At 43.0% G+C, this 18,568-nt stretch overlaps 3 protein-coding genes across 6 annotated transcripts in view; 1 reads left to right on the forward strand and 2 right to left on the reverse strand.

The window, feature by feature from the left end:
* LOC121657780 (5-phosphohydroxy-L-lysine phospho-lyase-like) overlaps positions 1–4,959 on the reverse strand; it is an 11,182-nt gene extending 6,223 nt beyond the window's left edge. The window contains exons 1-3 of one of the 3 annotated variants that reach the window (XM_042013868.1): positions 4,873–4,959; positions 2,536–2,789; positions 436–554 (exon numbers count right to left, since the gene is read on the reverse strand). In XM_042013868.1, coding sequence (XP_041869802.1) covers positions 436–554; positions 2,536–2,579 — 163 coding nt within the window. In that variant the 5' untranslated portion in view covers positions 2,580–2,789; positions 4,873–4,959. Of the gene's footprint in view, positions 1–435; positions 1,916–2,067; positions 2,195–2,535; positions 2,790–4,872 lie in introns of those variants that run through there. The other 2 variants (XM_042013867.1, XM_042013866.1) reach the window with 2 other exon arrangements.
* The window catches only part of LOC121657782 (heterogeneous nuclear ribonucleoprotein A/B-like), a 24,863-nt gene extending 15,369 nt beyond the window's left edge, over positions 1–9,494 (forward strand). For both annotated transcript variants that reach the window (XM_042013870.1, XM_042013874.1), the window contains one exon: positions 8,797–9,494. The gene's annotated coding sequence lies outside the window, so the exon portion shown is untranslated. The remainder of the gene's footprint in view (positions 1–8,796) is intronic.
* The window catches only part of LOC121657812 (collagen alpha-1(XXIII) chain-like), a gene marked incomplete at its 5' end in the record, with an annotated part of 188,572 nt that continues 173,318 nt past the window's right edge, over positions 3,315–18,568 (reverse strand). The window contains 6 exons of the mRNA XM_042013933.1: positions 3,315–15,015; positions 16,426–16,512; positions 17,156–17,209; positions 17,710–17,736; positions 18,001–18,054; positions 18,147–18,218. Of these exons, the coding sequence (XP_041869867.1) occupies positions 14,545–15,015; positions 16,426–16,512; positions 17,156–17,209; positions 17,710–17,736; positions 18,001–18,054; positions 18,147–18,218 (765 nt within the window). The remainder of the gene's footprint in view (positions 15,016–16,425; positions 16,513–17,155; positions 17,210–17,709; positions 17,737–18,000; positions 18,055–18,146; positions 18,219–18,568) is intronic.

Consider the following 18,568-nt stretch of genomic DNA (forward strand, 5'->3'; position numbering starts at 1 on the left):
GTTAGGTTAGAGAGATTTCAAATCCTGTAAGAAAGCAGCAATTACTTAATCATACACAATTAAGGCACCACCACTGAGCAGTGGTAACAGTAACTTTTACAAAAACAACAAAATGTCATTTGTTAGTTTTACAGTGAGGTGCTTTACTTGAGTTTCTGTGGAAAAAATCTGTATGTTTTAGACACATTTCTTGGAAGACAGGACAGGAAGCAAGTCTGGAAAGCACATTCACACACACACACACACATACACACACACAAATTCAAACAAACTGTAATTCCCCAAACTACAGGCTCAAGAAAGCTTCCTTCCACTTTTCCAATTAAACACCCCTCCCCCAGCACAGTGCAACTGTAGTAAAAGTACTGATTGTTCTTTGTTCTGCTTAGAAAAACACAGCATCAAATACCATTCAATACCATGACTTCGGCTTACCATGAGCGACATTGTTTATACAGTCAAGGTACTGTCTCCCGTTCTCATCATACATATACTGGCCTTTTGCCTTCACGATCTTCAGCGGATCATTAGAAAAAAACAGCTTGCAAGAAGAGCTATGACAAGCATCAAAAAGCAAAATAAATCTTAATGAGTTTAGTTCATTCCGCTGGTAAAAGACATTTCTCCTGTTTGCTGGCACAGTCATCCTGCTTTTGGCCCCTAAATCAAAGGCCTTGTACTCAAATTTTCTTAGATTTACAGGGGAAACAACACACTCCAAACCTAAAAATCCTACTCTAGGATCTAGCCACAGCAGTAGGACTTGCCTCTATAGTTTCATCCCATCTTAACTGCAGTTCCTTACTGTCTGTGCTATCTGCCCTTTTTGTTCTTTGTGTCTCTTACCTTGTGCTGTGTTCTTTTTATTGTTCCTGTTATGTTCTTGCTATTCCTGCCAAGGTCCTGATTTTCCAGATAGTTTGATGCAGGTGATTGTTTACGGCTTCACTAGCTAAAACGCTGAGTGATTTTATAAGGTTGGGTTTACTTAAGTGCATTTGTTTTGTTTCACATTTTAAATGAATTACCAAACAAGTAAAATGGTAACGCACCTGCCTGAGTTGGAGTTGCAGAGATTTGATTCTGAAGGGCAATGCCAAACTTCCATACTTCATTTAGTAAAAGACAGCATATACGTAAATAATTTGACTATAAATACAAAGCCATTGTCAAATGGATGACAAAGGACAATGGTGAAGTGAGAAAGTGCTACATTATCACTCCCCAACAGGAATCTTGATACTTTCTGTTTGAGCTGGCAAAACAGTTGGGGATTTTTGTTGGCCTCTCCTAACTGTTCAAAAGATGCTAAGAAAGTGCTTGCAGAGGCTGGGTCTTTGTTACCAGTGGCAGGGCAAATCAGTTAGAAAAAGATTTAATACCCAGAGTAGTATTTTTCAGGTGTATTTAACTGGCATAATTCTAGTTTCAGCGTTTAGTTTCAGCTCAACTTTTCTATTTTTAAAACACATAAAAGTAGCCTTGGATTTGAATATATATTATATGAAAATATTCCCACAGTTAAAAAGAGTTGTGCTGCCATTGTTGGTGATGGTGTACAGAATGAAGGCGCTTTTTAGGTTGGTTGAAACACCACCGGTAATGGGAAGTTTGGAACTGAGTCTTGTCCCTCATTCTGTCAGAGAGGGCAGACGTTTGTTGCTAATTCCATCACGGTTTTGGGGTAATTAGTTTTCTGAAAGACGGGCTATAATAGTAGGTGAGCCAGAACCTCGCCTTGCCCAGCACGGCCTCCAGCCCCAGCCGTGCCTCTGCTGGGCTCACAGAAAACGCTTTCTAAGCAGTTTAAACGCTGAACAGGCGCGCTCGGTATCATACGGGTTTTATAGTGCAGTTTCGTAATCCCCCTCCTTAAGAAAGCTAATTGCTGTTAATTACAGCAGTGCACCTGGCTGTGCGGGCGCAGCGCTCCGGCGCTGTCCCGGTTTCAGCCCGGGCGCGATGGCGCTGCCGCCGGGCGGGGGCCGCGGGCTCGGCCCCGCTCCCGGCCACGTCAGGCGGCAGCGCCCGCGCGGCCCCGGCCCCGCGCCCGCCCAGAGCACTCACCCGACGAGCTGCCGCCGCAGGGCCAGGGTCTGCTGCCGGGAGCGCGGCTGTGCCGCCCGCATGGCCGCGGAGCCGCCCGCGAGGCCGGAGCGGGCCGGCGGCGGAGCGAGGGGGAAGGAAGGGAGGGAGGAAAGGAGGAAGGGAGGGAGCGGCCGCCTCCCGCGGGGGCCGGGCCGCGAGGGGAGGGGCGGCGGCAAGGCAGGGACGCGGGCACTGCCCGCCCGGAGCGCCGAGCGCAGCCCGGCGGCACCCAGAGCGCGGCTCGGGTCTTGCATGCGCCAGGAGCGGGGCAGGAGCTCACCCAGGGACCCGAGGGAATAGCGCTTCCCTTCCAGGCAGGAGTGGGGACAAACTGGGGAGAGGCTATGGTCCCTGGGGCCCTGCGGGGCTGCTGGCAGCTCACCCTTAAACCAGAGACCACAGGGGTTTTACACCACTCGGGTGCATCTAGCCCCACACCCCACTCACTTCAGAGGGAGGAACAGGCTCTTCAGGATCATTAGTACAGCCATAACATTCTTCTTTTGAAATACACATCGAGGAAGTTTTCTTTACAGTTGAAAATAGTTTGAGTGGGCAGCCTAGATGGTAGAACTGAAATAATTCTTCAACACATTCTTCGTTGTTTGAGCAGAAGTAAACCCAGCCTTTTATATGTTGTACCCCCGTGCTTGGTTGGTGGCAGATAGGTAGATATCTGACCGACTCCTTTAGAGCCAATCCTAAAACAGGTACTAGTTAGGATTAAAAGAGGAAATGCTGTCAATGAGATTAGAATGATCTTTCTTCCATTTCTCTTTGACTGGAATTACCTAAAGAAGAATAGGAAGATAAAGAACTAGAAAGGAAGTTCTGCAATGGATTGAGCTCTGCTACTGCAGGTGTTGTATGCCATAACCAAGTTCATCAACTTGTCCAACTTGATTCTAGAAAATGCCACATTTTTTTTCCTTCCAAGTACATGTTCACATTCTTTTGGTTTAAACTGACAAACGGCTCTTAAAACTGTAGAACAACAGAACAGATAATTTTAAAACTACACTTGGCAGATTTTGCTGACTAGATATAGCCACCAATAATTATCTCTAGTTGCAATTACTTGATAAACACAGGAGCAGTTTAAATTTTGTGCAATATGGAAAATGCAAAACCAAATTGCTATGTACTCGAAGTTAGGTTGAACTTAGTCTAACTCCAGTGTTTCATAAAGGTCAGGTTTTAAGTAACAAAAGACAGTGGAGAAAAAGTTAATAATGGCTGTTAATCTTTATTTGAACTCTTGTCTGGTTAAGATATTTACTAGCTATTTATAATAACAACCTGAACATTTACAATTTAGAAAGTTTGCTCTTGGTTACAAATGCAGAGTTCATTATACATATTCACACAATTGTATAAGTAATCTGTACAGAGAGACCATTTTTTAAAATCTAGTCTTTGCTTTTATTAAAAAAAGCGAAAGAAAACCATATTTTTTTAGGTCTCAATATTGTCCGTTACAGCTTTAAACTAAAAATACATGATGCAGTACTAATTAATACCATTTTAACATGTTAAAACAATGGATAAGAAATACTGTTATTAATGCCTTCATTTTTAAAGTAATTGTTCCCCAGAGAAGAGTAAATAGAATACTTTTCCTGGCACATACATGATCAAAAATCACAAAAAGTTTGCAAATAGAAATGTGAAGTACATTTTCTGTAATTTCAATATCTATCTTTCTTTTCAAAGGTGATACATTTTACAGCAATTTAGCCAGCTTTGTATAAAATACCATGTAAATACATTCAAAACTCATTTTTGGCAAACTGCAAACACACAAACAGCCCTTTCTCCTTTGAACAGCCTCCCTGGAGTGATGCAACCGCTCACATAAATAAGGGACACTTGCATAATGTGGTAGAGGATTAAGCTCTATCAGTATAATTTCAAAACAAATATGGACAGATAAGGCACATGTTGCATGTATTTTTATAAACTGTATACAAATAAGTAAGATTGTCAGATTTGAAATACCAGCAGGTACAGTTTTCTCAAATGCTAATATATGCACCAGTTTTGTAACATTTCTATGTCCAAAGTCATGTAATGCAACAAAGCAGGGGGGCTTTCAGTTTTGACTGTGATATTTGTGCTGACCATTCTTCATATTCCGTATTTTTGATTATTTTTTGAGAAACCCAAATTGAAACACAAAAAGCTGTTACGAAATTGTTTCTTAAACTGCATTCTATGAAACAAACCAGCAAACACAACAGGCTCCAGCTCTCATTTGCACTGATGGCAACTTAATGACCTTTCCTGCTAAATTCACAAATTCAGTGGATATCATGGGTGCTTTTGCTTTGCAAAACCAGATCCTAATTTTTTTATGTAATTGCAGAAATGCAAGTCTGATAAGCACTCACCTACACTTAATAAATTCATGTAAAATGAACTTTTCAATTCAGTGTTTAACAGTATAATAAAAAGCAGCAGATGGTATCGGTGTCATTTACAGATACTTGGGATCACGTCCATTTTAAGTTTCTGTTCATTAATACCTATGGTATTAATAGGGACCACACAAGTGAGCTGACACAGAAGTGAGCTGACTGTTCTAAGACATAGGAAAACCACAAATACTATTAATGTATTTCTTACTCCACTCTCTTGTCAATAATTCAACTTCTTGTGCATGGAAAACTTGCGTTTCCCAGACTTCCTGTGGTTTCCCCCAGGCTCTCTACAATAGTATACAATAATAACATCTATTAAGTCCTTCCTCCATTCATTTCTAAGTGACAGATTTTCAGCACTTACTTTAGCTGCAGGTTACACAACAGTCACACATCCCTTGTATTGTGCCATCTAACGGGACACAAGCACAGGGCAAAGTTGCAGTAATTCACCTGGGGGTGTGAAAATACTAAAAGTAATTTTTAGCTTACAAATATAAATGATCACCTGGGAAAATAAAGTTTAGGAAATGGATTTTTTACTCACTGGTTTGCTTCAGTCTGCAATAGATTCTCCCAAGTGGAGCTGTGGAGTACTTCGAGCTGAACTAATTATGGCCAGGTCCAGTGCAGTGCTAGGGACACAGTTAAAAGGCAGGTGATTCCAGTAAATGACACTGAGACTGGACTCACTAGAGTGACCAGACGTTTCTCTCTGCCCCCTCCTTTTTGTTAAAAAAAAATTAAAACACTATTGCGAAAGAGTCAAGAAATACGCTTACATAATATATGCTGTCCTGTGAAGTTGCCAGGTTCAGTGTGTGCCACAGTGATTGTCTTGGCAAGCTAGTGTCACAGGCCTCTTGAAATTATCCATATATTTCATTTCTCATTTGAAAATCTTCTGGTTAAACCCCCTGCAAGGCTAGCTGTGCTGCACAGCATGTCAGCCTGTCCTGAACAGGTAAAAACCAGGAAGTTTGAACTAAACAAAGCAATACTGAGGTTCTTTCTACCCCTGGACATTGCTGAGGACACTCCTTCCTATGTTACAGCACATTGGATCCAAACTCACTGATCTGAATTCAGCCACATACCTGCAACTATTTGTCCAGGATGAGTGGTTTGGGGACATTTAAGTTTTTATATTTTTATCATTTGTTATTATTAATATTTTGCATATCTTAAAGATAAATCTGTTGCATACAAAGAAAATAATTCAGAGCTTCCATGCTTAAAATTTAAAAAATAGAAATGTGTCAGGAAGCCTACTATAGGTAGATTTTAGTTGTGTAGCAATGTAAATTATCTGGGCAACAGTGGGACCGAAAAAAACTTGAGAATACAATGGTATTACCCAAGAAAGAAATACCAGAGTTGGAAAAAAAAAAAAGAGAAGTTTCTATCCATGCACTCCTGGTTTTACAAATATCTGTTCAAATCACAGAGTTACACAAAAGTCATGTCTGCTGTAAATTAGGGATACTGTCACAGCATAAAATTTGCATAAAAATTGCTTCCATTTAAAAAAAAGTCTCCTCTAGAGGGCAGCATTGAACCAGCATTCACTGACCAGGGAACACCTTTGTAATGCACATATTACATTGACAGGCCAGAGGAGTTACTTACCATTATGATAAAGCTGGAAACTTTTTGCCATCTTAATTGTTTAACTAATTTTTTTAACTTATTTTAATCAATTGTGCATTACAACGTGTGAGTTCTTGCATTCTTGCCCAAGAGCCTGCTATATTTGGCTGAGTGCAAAACCCTATGTATAAAACTTTACCCTGGGTAGTAGATACTATAACAATCTTAAAACCACAGGTGTCATTTTCCATGGATTACTTTGCATCATTGCATTGGATGTCTTAAACTGCTGAAACCTCCCATATGTTCTGCTGGTTTGCTTGAGGATTTCAAATGCTGAATCTATGAAATTACAGAAGACAAAAGCTCATCTAAATATTTTATCTATTAGTTTCCTAAAAAGAAAACACATCAGAAAGTTGCTTATCATTAAAAGAAACATTCTTATTTTTAAATACACAGGAGAGAAATCCATACAGAAATAAATTCATCACCATTATATATACAGGAGTTGTCAGAAGCAGTGCATACAGGAGAGATGACTCCCCGTGGGAATAAAACAAAGCATGTGGCAATATCCTGATAATGATTTTTTTAAACTAAAATATTGATGAGCTGACACTTGGAAACTGTTTCAGTTTTGGGTCAGATCTGCACCTGTTTCATAATCCACAGAAATATTCCTGAGCTCACTGGCCAAGGCATGATGGAGCTGCAAAACTCTTAATTAATCTCATTTGTCCCCATCAGAACAGGCCAAATCATCGGGTTCATGCTCTGGCAAGGTTCCTCTTAAGCTGCCAGCACTGTGGAGTTACACACATGGGGTCTTTTTACCTTCTTCCCTAAATCCATCCTCCCCAGGAGCTTTAGGGAGTGCTGTCCATACTCACAGTTGGGTGCAGCATCACCACTCCTGGAGCACCAGCACTGACACAACCACAGCCAGTAGCAGCTCCAGCCTCAGTCACAGAATGCACTTGCTTTGTCTCATGGCACGGCAGCCCTGCCTGCAGAGCTTTGTGGCTGAAAAACCTTTTAGGGGTCTCAAGTGAGTTCTTGTGCCCTTACGATTCAGTTTGGGAGCTTTGCTTCCAAAACTGATTGGGCTACAGTGTGTTAGAGAGAGAATGATGGTAGTGATTGGAAAGATGGTCATTAGCTACAGTTTTAAATGGAACAAGCCTTAAAGAAAGCTGTGTGTCCTCTGCTCCTGGGCAGCAGCAGACATGGTTAGCTTAACCTCATGGAAACCACCAGGCTTTCACAGGCAGTTAAATTAGAGGCAGGAATTTTGTTTTGTCAACTAAAAAACAAAAATACATTTGTCTGAGTTTCAGGTTCCCCCAGTATCACTAACTTCAATGTGTTACCCAGAATGTCTATTGATGAATCCATTAAGATACACCAAATATTCTAGTGATCAAGAAAAAACAGTGCCTCAGTCCCAGACTGACCCACATTTCATAAGTATTAGCAGTGTCCCTGTCAATCATCTTAATTGCTGCTGACATACAGTGGTAACATACAGCTGCATTTTGGAATTGCTGTAAAGCAGTCTCAGATTCTTTCAAACCAGAGGGGAAAACAAAAGAGAAGTTTCCTGGGTGAAAAAACCCTAAGCTTTGTGAAAGCCTGAGATCGTGACTGAGTTTTGAGCAGGACTGCCAGTACTACCTAAAAGTAAAATTTGTCTTTGTGAGCTATTCGCAAAGTCAAAGTATTCAGAAAGACCCAGATGAACATTTTCATATGGAAGGAGAAAATAATCAACTGATCTGGCATGAATTTGCAGAGCAAAGCACATCTTTTTAACTCATTGCAGTAAGATCATAACTGCTCTGTATTTAACAACTACTCTTCTAAATATGTTTGCATGTAAGGCACATGGAAGTCTAAACAGATTTCCTCTTAGACTCTGTGTAATCAGTACAAAACCCAACAGTTTCTCTGATAAAGTCAATCATGAATAATACGATTGATAATCGCAGAATGGCTGGGCTTGGAATGGTCTTTAAAGATTGTCTAGGTCCAACTCTGTGCCATGGGCAGGGAACCAGGTACACTGTTCAGAATATAAAGGCCAAATGCACCAATCTCAGCTGAGGCCCAGGAAGAACTTCAGGTGCCAGTGACAGCCCTGCTGTGGGGGATCCATTCCCTGCTCTGCTCCCGGGAGCTCTGCTCTCCATAGGTCTCTGCTCCTTTGATGACGAGAGGTTGGTAGAGTAGATTTACCACCCACAGGCCTTGGAGACCTACTGGTTAGTTCCTCATAGCCAAAGTGGCAACAGTATGCAGCAGGATCCCTACCTGCCAGCATTCCTGATGGGAGTGGCAGCAGCAGGAGTTCAGAGAAGCCACTGCACATGAGCAGTGAGTCCAATGTCCTGAATATTCCTGACTGACTGCAGGTGCATAGGTGATCTTTGTACATGCAGAACCAGCCAAGGACCTTTGCCTAAGAATTTCCAAAGAGGATCACAAACAGGTTTGGTAGCTGAGCTGTTGTAGCACTGATGGGGGTGGATACAGCTGCACTCCTGTGCTAGGGTGGTAATTCCAGCCTTCCTCCATTACTAACAAATGTCTTGGGTGCTGTGGCAGCAGAGCCTCTGTGCTGGGAGGGGGACGGCGGCCTTGCAGAGGGGTGAGAGGGTAAAGCACTATTCTGGTATTCTGTATCAATGTTTTGCAGGCCTGGCAGTGGTCACAGTTGATGCCTACAAGCACTGGATATTCCACAAGTTGAAGACGGAATACTGACTTGTTTACCTGAAGATAATAGGACTTCGGGGTATTTCCTCAGAGAAAATATAAATTTTAATATAATTTCATAAGCTTTGGAGGTTAGCTTGTCTTGTAGCTTCAGTGATACCAAACTTCTTCAAGTAGGAGCTAGATAGAAAGCTGTTTAGTTTTTGCCAGCGTATGTAAAACAAGACTTTTCTATCTGCATTGTAGATTGTTTGTGGACACTTCCAGATTCTTGTGCTTTCTGCAGTCATTCTGGGGACTGAACTCTCATTGATACTGAAAGAAGTTCCATGAACACGACATGTGCAGGAATTTGAGTGTAGAAGCCCACAGCGTGGTTTGGAATAGTGAACTGCTTTTAGTTTGGAGATGACTGGGGGAGATGGGAAGAACAACTGTACATTAAGGGAGCAATTACAGATCTTCCTGGTGACATCAATGAGAGATTTGCCTTCAAACTTTCACAGAAAATTTTTTAGCTTTAATTTGGGATATTAAAGGGGTTTTTCAAAAGCACTAAAGGCCAGTGGAAGCTTGTTAGCTGCTCCTTATGCCTTTAAAAACCCCTACACCAAAACTGATAGCTGAGAACATGAAATGGAAGTAAATAAAATGCATTTTCATTGCTGTTTTGAGTTACATAATTGTTGTTTCTTGATTTGTTAGTTGATCTGAATTTACATGGATTTAATCTATATGGTGACCAAGGAAACAGTGAGTAACTGGTAGAGATGCCAAGTACAGCCACAAAGCCAGTGATGTGTAGGTGTAGCCCCTAAGCAGCCAACAGGTAAAAAATTCACTGCCTACAGCCATAAGCTGTGTCACCTCTCCCGAGCTTGGTGGTCATTTCAGCATTGACCAGTGCAGAGCACAGGCTCCCCTGACTCTGGGGATAAGCTCAAGGACACCCAGAGCCTGGTCAGAGATGAGAACTCAAGACACCAGACATCACCCTACCTGTGTGGAGCACAAAGCACATTCCAACTGTTCTTCAGAATATCTGAGCAAGACTTTCAGCACTAGGTCATCTTGTACAGGGCAGGTTGCACCTGGATGGTCACGTCCCTCTCTCAAGCCCTCTCTGGCAGTAGCTGCAGTAAGAGTGGCAATGAAACAAGAATCTTAACAGAGGTTTTGGATCTACTCAGTGCACCAAAAATGCCTCCCTTCTGTATTTTCTAAGATCAAGGCCAGAAAGAGCCATAATACCATGTTTGATATTATGGTCGGGCTCTTAATTTCACCTAAGACTCCTACACAGAACCCAGCAAATTGTATTGAGCTAAGTATTTCCTCCAGACATGATCTGTTAAATCAAAAAGGCATTAAGGTGATGGCAATTATATCACTGGTCTGCTTAGGACTAACCAGTTTTACCAATAAAAATCCACAGCTTACTTGTTGAGTTTGTGTGGCTTCAGCTTCTACCCATGGGGTGAATGTTTGCATATCTTTCTCTGTTCAGTTTAAAAACTTGTTAATACAAAGTACCTCCTCCCTGTAAAGGAATCTGGTTGCCTCTTGATCTTCATTGTAAGCTGAACAGACTCAGCTGTAAGCCATCTTCTTCCTCTGAAATATCTTTTATGGCTCTCTGCTGCACAATTGCTATTTTTTCAACATCTTAAAAAATGTGAACTGTGGAACAGTTTGCAATTTTTAGTTGATCCCACAGTGGCATATGCAGATATCAAAATAATACTGATTTTATTCATTACCCTGCTCTGCATGGGATATGCCTGAGATAATTTAACAAAAGAGACTGAAAAGGTGAAGAGAAATAAGACAACAAGAGGAGAGTGCAGAGTTAGTTTACAGTTAAAACTATATAAACCAAGAAGAAATAAAAAGCAAATGAACCCCATAAACCAAGACAATTAAATACTCCAAACTCCCAATTTCTGGGAACTCCAAGAGCAACATTGTGTGCTGTGTTGTTTAAGAAGGGACTTAAGCAGAGCCTTGCCTGTCCTGCAACTCCCTGCACTGAAAGTATTGCCTGGTTTTTCTGTTTTGAAATTCTGTAGCAGAGGCTTCCTGGGGAATTTGTGTCCCACAGTAACAAAGTGATTGCACATCTTCAGGCACAGACCGCAGAACAGGACCCAGAGGTGCTTCCTCTTGAGGATAAAAGTTTCTGTTGATTGTAGAAGAAATAACCACAGGCAGTCAAGGTTGTTCTGTCTAGCCCCAGAGTTGCTGTTTCCATCACGCCCACAGCAGATAGCAATGGATGGAGCTTGGCTTTGTTTCCTCTGCAGGTTGCAAATCCTTCTCCTGTTTGACCAGACAGTAGACAGCAGCTTCTTTCATTTTTTAGGGCTGCATCCTTCTTTTCTTTGTTTTCAGCCAGGTTTTTTCACCCTTTTAATGTGCATGTGCAATGCAAATATGGAGTTGAGAGCCAAATTAGGACAGGGATTTTGCCCTCCTTCATGCAATAAGGCACACGAGGCTGGCTCAGTACTGTTAGTTCACACTGCAGCATGAGCAGTGAACACTGTTCATCCCCGGCTACTGTCATCGGCACCTTTATCAAATCCTGTTGTGTTACCATGCACATTTTATGGGTTTGGGAACTTTACATTATTTTCCAAGTCCATAAATGTCAGAATCCAGTATAAAAAAAGGTCAATATATTACTGTCAAAAGTTTTTTTTTTCTTTTTTTATACAAAAATCAAAAAGATCAAAATATATCACATTATTTACATATTGTGCTTCATGCTTAGAGATCACTGAAAAAGAACACACAAACATTTTAATCAGAAAAATGCTCCATTCATTACACGTACTAACCTTATTGTTAATACTAGAAGGATTGGCACTCGGGTTTCTTTTAATATTAATGGTACATCCTAACAAATTACTCAGAATTAAAACCTTTGATATACTAAGGGTGTGCTCACATTCTAACTGAGGGTTTGTAACCAGTTAGTGACATGCTGTTAACTCCAACTGTGTCCACATACCACATGTTTACAGCTGGGTTAGTAATTCCACTCAGCTTCAGTGTCATACTCTTGTTGGAAAATGAGCATTGTCCTACAAACCTGGATCAAATCCTCATCTTACTACAGGAGGGCACATCTCCTCATTCTCCCAGGCTGCCAGTAGCTCTTCCAACCCCTGGCTGCTCTGGGTGCATGAGATGCTACAAATTACCTGACCACCTGCACCCAGGGTGCTGATTCGAGCACTGAAGCAGTGCAGTGGCTGTGAGTTATGATTACAATGGCAGAAGAGTCTTTGCTAGAAAAGAAATGTTTGGAACTCTGCAACAATGAGACAGCCCACTGCTACCTTCTCAGCTGGAGGGTATGGGTTGAGTAAGTCACATGAGCATGTGGCGCAGCCTTTCCTTGGGTGGTTCCTAAGCTTCCTTGGCCATAATAAAAGCCCAAGCAAGCCTATGAAAAGGCATTCTACTGACAGTGTTAATAATGACTTTTCATGCTTAGCAAGTTTTTGGTGTTCCCAGCAGCAGTCTAGAGTTGGGGGGAACAAGACCTGAAGCTGCTGGAATCCTGCTCTCCAAAGGCATAATGTCCTGTCTGCCAGGCCTGTGACCTGGTGCTTCAAGCAGGTGCAGCAGTGCAAACAATCACCATGCAGGGAGCAAAATTACTCAGGACCTGTTCAAGGATATACATTTATTAACATTACAGTACCTTATGCCAACATCCTGCTACTGGCAGTCCGTCTGGTCCCTGCAAAATTGAATTTACAGATTCAGTTTTCCTGACAGGGACTTAAATGTCAGACCCAAAAACCTGAAGCTCGCTCGTCACAACAATGAAAGGTTTAGCAGCATTGTTAATTACCATGCAAAACCCATTTACTGTATATGCACAAAAATGAATATGCAGGCAACATAATCCATGTGTAACACACAACACAAAATTGAATACACCTCAGGGTTAAAAAAAAAAATCAGAAATCTCCACTTTTTTCCTTTAAACAAAGAAAACATATATACATACAAAGATTTGAAATCACAGTTCGCTAACTTCATAATCTGCTTTATAAGGGAGTGGTTTTTGCCATCAGACATATATATGGAAAGCATGATGTGGGAATGTATTTTTTGTTAAAATGTGCTTTTCTGTTCAGGGGAGGTGATGTAGGTGTTTTTTTCCTAGATGGTATCCTAATTGTGTTAAATTTGATCCTGCAGTACTTAGTTTCTTTAAGAAATCTTGAGTTGCTGAACTGAGAATAGGATGAGTTGTGGACTATGCAAAGGGAGTGAAAATATTTGTCTTGTTCCACTGGAGATACAAGAAACATACAAAAATCAGAAAGCCAGAAGAGCTCTCACTGACCAGGAGAACACTGGAAAGGAAGGATCCCATTAGAAGAGGAACGAGCTATGTATGACCAGCTCTCTCAAGACACTTTAGAAGAAATAGCTGACTTCAGCTGCCTTTCCTGACGCTGGATTTTTTAAAGCTCTTGGATCTCCGATTACATGAATTTCTGCATGTAGAGCCACAGAGAGCACACAAGCACTGACCCTTCCCTCAGAGCCACCTCCAGACTCGCTAGGGGTGGGAAGATGTGTATGCAGCAGAGAGAACTGCTAGTGCAAATACAGGTCAAAACGCAATTTTACATTTTTTACTGTAAATGTTAGTCATCACATTTTTTGTATTCTGTATTGATTTTATATGTAAAATAGCCCATGCCCAATAAAACAGATGCAGTGAAGTAAGGTAACCCTCTCCAGCTACTCACAGTGTAACAAGTCATGCTTTCCTGTAACCTTAGTTAGAAAACACACTTTTTTTTTTTCTGCAGACACAGTCAATATTTTGGTCTGTAACTATTAAAAAAAAAAAGGTAAAACCTGTACATTTGCCAGAGTTTTCTGGGGGTGATGGGTACAGGGTACAAGGTGCAGAGTGGTTGTTTGACCGAAAACATCCTGACCTGCTGTTAAAGTGCACCCTAACACTGATGGTCAGGGGGTTGATTTCTGCCCTGGGCTTTTTCTCCTTGTGCACTCAGAATACTTATTTTGGCCATCGTAAAACTGCCACACCTTTCTACCATGTTTCACTTGAGTGACTCCAAAATGACTCTTCATGGCTGTGTGTGAGGCTCGTGCTGATGCTCCTGGATTGAAAGCCCAGCAAGCCTCCACTGCACCCTGGACTGCAGAACAAAGTCAACACTCCAGCCAACCTGCAACTAACCAGGAAAATCCACCAGTGCTTTACTAACTGGTCATGTTGTAGTTAATTGGAAAAATCCCCTACTGCAGTTTCCAATGCCTTCAACAGAAATGGGTCCTGTGTTTTCTGTATAGTTAAGATGGGAGATGCTTGGGAAATAGAACAAATCTGGGGAGTAAATATGAAGAGCTAGAGCAGGCCTGCTGTTAGGAATTGGTTCCTTGGACACATCTGAAAGTAATTTAACTTTTTGAAAGAGAAGCAGCTTACTGCCCTTTTGTTTCTCTGAGGACAACTGCAAATCATCTAATACGCAGCATTTTCTATGGTTAGAAAAATGAAAATAAAACAATGACCTCTCTTAGCTAGCCATGCAGAGCCCTTTTGGGGAGCAGAGCACAAACCTTCCTGCATAACCACTGGACCCAACCTGAGCTCTGGGCAGAGCTCTGTGCTGACACAGCAAAACCCTTCTGATGCCCAGAGTGCCAGTGGCCCTGCTCTGCAGGACTAGCCTAGCTGTTCATTAGAGGAAAGCTTTTCAAATCCCAGCTGGGAATGGGACTCAAAGGGCTGCAGCAGCACAGGCACAAGGGGAACCAAATTGGGCTGTAGGTACTGAGAGAATCCATAACTGATTTTGAGCATCTGTTCCCATAAAGGGACTGGCATCCCCTGCATGTTCTCCCATGATTTACACTCCTTATCTAAAGTCATTTTAACTGGGAAGAAGGCGGCACAACACATTGGCAACCTTCCCCAAATGCCAGAGTGAAACATCTCATTCCAGCTCTGCTGCCTTGTGTCCTTCCTCTCCCTGGGGGGCTTTGCTCCTTGGGACAGAGCTTGGCCACAGCAGGAACACACACAAGCCATGCAAGAAAGACAGAGCAGATACTGTACCAAAGGGCAGGGCAGGCTCACCCCATCCAGGCCTGGCAAACCTGGATCCCTTTTGCTGCCTGCAATGCTATGATCTCCCTGTTGGGAAAAATGACTGCTTGTTGAGAATGATAAAGGACACAGGAGTTATACAGACAGACACCCATGTTTCAGCAGAGGAGGAGGAGGATGGGTCTAGAGCTTCACAGCTCCATTTCTGATGACACAGCAAGTCAGCAGAGTGGTTTTATGGTAGGGAATTCACAAGACGTGCAGAGTCTGTCATCTGGGAAAGATCTTCTGTACACAAACCAGAGATTCACATTTGTAAAAGCACAGTGAAAGAGATAAAGGGTAAATCACCTAACATGTCATGAGAGGAAAAAATTAATTGTAGTTTACATTCAATCTTCAGGCAAAATAAAGCATATTGACTAAAGGAGCTTATTGCTGGTGTAGTGGAGCTACACAACAGCCTTGGCTGCCATAGCTGTGCTCAGAGAGTGAGGAAAAGTCACATGCTCAGAGAAGAAATGGGTTTTGAATTGTCCTGGAGCAAGCAGCTGGCACTCTTAATTAGGTGCCTCTGAACTAAGTGCTAAACAGCTACATTTAAGTAGTTTCAATTCAGTATTTGCTACTTCTCATCCTGCAGCTTAAAAGCACTGCAGGGAAAGGATCTCTCTAGTTTTAGTCATTATATGAAAAACAATAGTGAAAAGGAGGTAAATTTTACCAGGTCAAACAACTTCTTATAAACCACTCTAGATTTTTTTTTTTTTCCTGGGCTGTATCTAATGAGTGAGAGGCTCTGGAAGTGGACTTGGGAGATCCTGCTTCCCCATGCTCAAACACCCAGGAGGTTTCCTGGAAAGCCCACGGGGGTACACCCTGCAGGGCGGTGGCCCGGGGTGTGTCTGGGAAGGGACAACTCTGAGCCACCGGCAGAGAAACCAGGGGAGGTCTCTTCTCCCAGAGGCACTTCTTGGGAGCCTGGGGATCTCCAGCTCATCCATCACTTATCTTTGGCAGAACTGTAATGCCATCAACTCCAACATGCTTCCCCAGGCTCATCCCTTGCTTGGTTTGCAGAGATGAAGGGACGTAGCTGCCCTTCTTTTCAAATTGCCTCCCATCCATTGCACCCAGCTACTCCCTGATTTCAAACACACTCAGAAGCCAGGCCGGCAGCTTTGCTCTATCTCCTGAAGAGCTCTACTGAGGTCCATTGTTCCTGACTACAATAAGAAGGTCTTTACACAAAGATCCTTTATTTTTACTGCTGTGGCTTGCTCCCATCTGGCCAGTGAGGAGCCCTTATAGCGAGCAGTGAACTTCCAGCAGTGCAGATAAACCAGTATGAAAAGTGAGAAAACAATAACCATCTGCTCTGATTTACTGCAAAAGAGAGAACTCCCAAATCCTCCCTCCTTTTCCCTGGCTGCAAAGCTGTGGCTCCTTTTCAGCCTCGGCAAGCCGTGCTTAGGATGAGTGAAACGGAAGACGTACCACGGGACAAGGCTGATCCAGTCCGGGAGGGCCGGGTTCCCCCTTCTGTCCTTTGGCCCCTTTTCTCCCCGGTACTCCTCGTTCACCCTGTCAGCACAACAGGAAGATATCAGGAGCAAGGGAAAGAAACACCTTTGCTTCGTGTCTCACAGCACTTGCAGAGTCCCAGTCCTCCCCCAGAGTAGGGACACTTGCACTAGTGTGACCTCAGTTGAGTAGTGAAATCACTGTGAAAATCTTTGGTTAAAGCTGGGTGGAAGTATTGTAATAGATAATTTTATAACAGATCGACTAAATGACTAGTTTCTGCTGGAACCCAGGTTAGTATCTGACAGCAAGTGGGAGCGGCAGCTTTCAGCTGCTGCCCTGTGCTCAGCTGGGCTCCTGGCTCCTGCTGGGTATCCCTTTGTTTAAGGGTCCCTGTAACAAAGCCTTTGACTTGGATCCATTTCCAAGGTCTGTAAACCAAGACCAGTGATTCTTTGCAACCTGGAGCTGTCAGGTTGCTCCATTTCCCCACAACGGTTGTGCTGGGGTGAGAGCAGGCTTGCCAAAACCTTTCCAAGTGGGTAGGAATTAACTGCCTGTCCTGCCCTACACTGGGAATGTGCGAGTCCTTGGGCTTCACAGGCGGCCTTTCACCACTGGCCCCCAGGGCAAGCAGCACTGCCTGCCAAAAAGAGCAGCCTGTCCTGCCCCACAAGCATCAATACAGCCATAACCCACTTACCTTCTCGCCTCTTTCACTTCTCTCTCCTTTCTCTCCTCTGAGGCCTGGGAAACCCTGTCTCCACAATTTTTAGGTGGGAAAAATGAAAAAAAAAAAAAAAAAGTTTTGTAAGTTTAGTGTGTGAATGTCCAGACATCTCAGTTCAACAGGAGCCAACTCCAGCCATCAGCCCATCCTGCCATGGTGAAGAACAACATTTTCTTCCTGTTGACTTGGTATGTCAGCAGTTTCTTGGGAAAACTGGAGTGCTTCACCACACCCCAGTAACATTACAGCTATTAGAAATTTTCATTTCACTGAATCAATACAAATATTCTCAGTTGGAAAGGGAAGCAAGCCCTGGCAGCACCTTTAGGTGAGCAGTTCTGCTGTGCAGTGGAAGGAGCCCAGCAACTGGCCTGAATTCAGCCCTTTCCTACAGCCATCATTCCATGGGCATTGTGTTTAAGGGGGAGCAGTCTATACAGTGTTAGCTACATATTTTCCAAACAATCTCAAGTTACGTGTGTGTTATTTGTGTTTCTACATGAGTAATTAATGGTTTCCATACTCACATCCAATCCTGGCTCCCCTGGCTTTCCCTGCAGATGTAAAAATAAAAATTACGATGGGCTGTGTTGAGTTTGGTGTCACAGACAAACTTTGATCCAGTTGGTTTAACATGGTAGTGAGAGCATGGGCTCATCCATGAGCCCCTGGGGTTGGAGGCTGCTCCTTTGCAACCCACCAGGATAGTGCTGGTCCAGCTCTGCAGTTCTGGCTGGACTCCCCACAGCAGGATTTTACAGCCCCTGTTTTAGGATTACACCCCAATGTCCCTGCTCCTCTCCCACACCTGTGATTACCTTCTCTCCTTTGGTACCAGGTAAACCAATGAGCCCGGGAACACCTGGGAGACCCTTAAATTAAAAAGAAACAAGGCATTGGGATTGTTTCCTCTGAGACAGGTTTCTGTCAACAGCCAGAACTGAGATTTGGGAAGACAACTCACAGCAGGTCCAGTGTCACCGTGGTCCCCCTTCTCACCACTGTCACCTTTTTCTCCCTTTGCACCATCCAAACCCTGCAGAAATGAAATGGATCAGCCAAGGATACCTGGCAGCTCTGCCCAGGGCAGCCACCCCACGCACCCACCACCTCCTACCCCTTTTCTGGGGTGCTTACACCCACACTGCTGTTGATGTTTTGCTCTTGACCACATCATATAAGAAAATAGCTGAAAATACAGGCTTTAAGCCTTTTGGTTTGGAAACCCTGACTCTTGCCAGCCCTCAGGACTCTGTGCTGGAGGAGGGGTTTGGATTATAAAAGTTTGGAAGGAAAAATGGCTTGTTTTCCAAAATGCCAACTGCTGAACATTGTAACCAAGGGATGCGTTGTGACAACAGTGACAAAACACTCAGTCTCCAGAGC

Source organism: Corvus kubaryi, unplaced genomic scaffold (assembly GCF_017639235.1).
Source record: "Corvus kubaryi isolate FWS band 111438036 unplaced genomic scaffold, C.kubaryi_AGA036_p1.0 split1-37374, whole genome shotgun sequence".
NCBI lineage: Eukaryota > Metazoa > Chordata > Aves > Passeriformes > Corvidae > Corvus > Corvus kubaryi.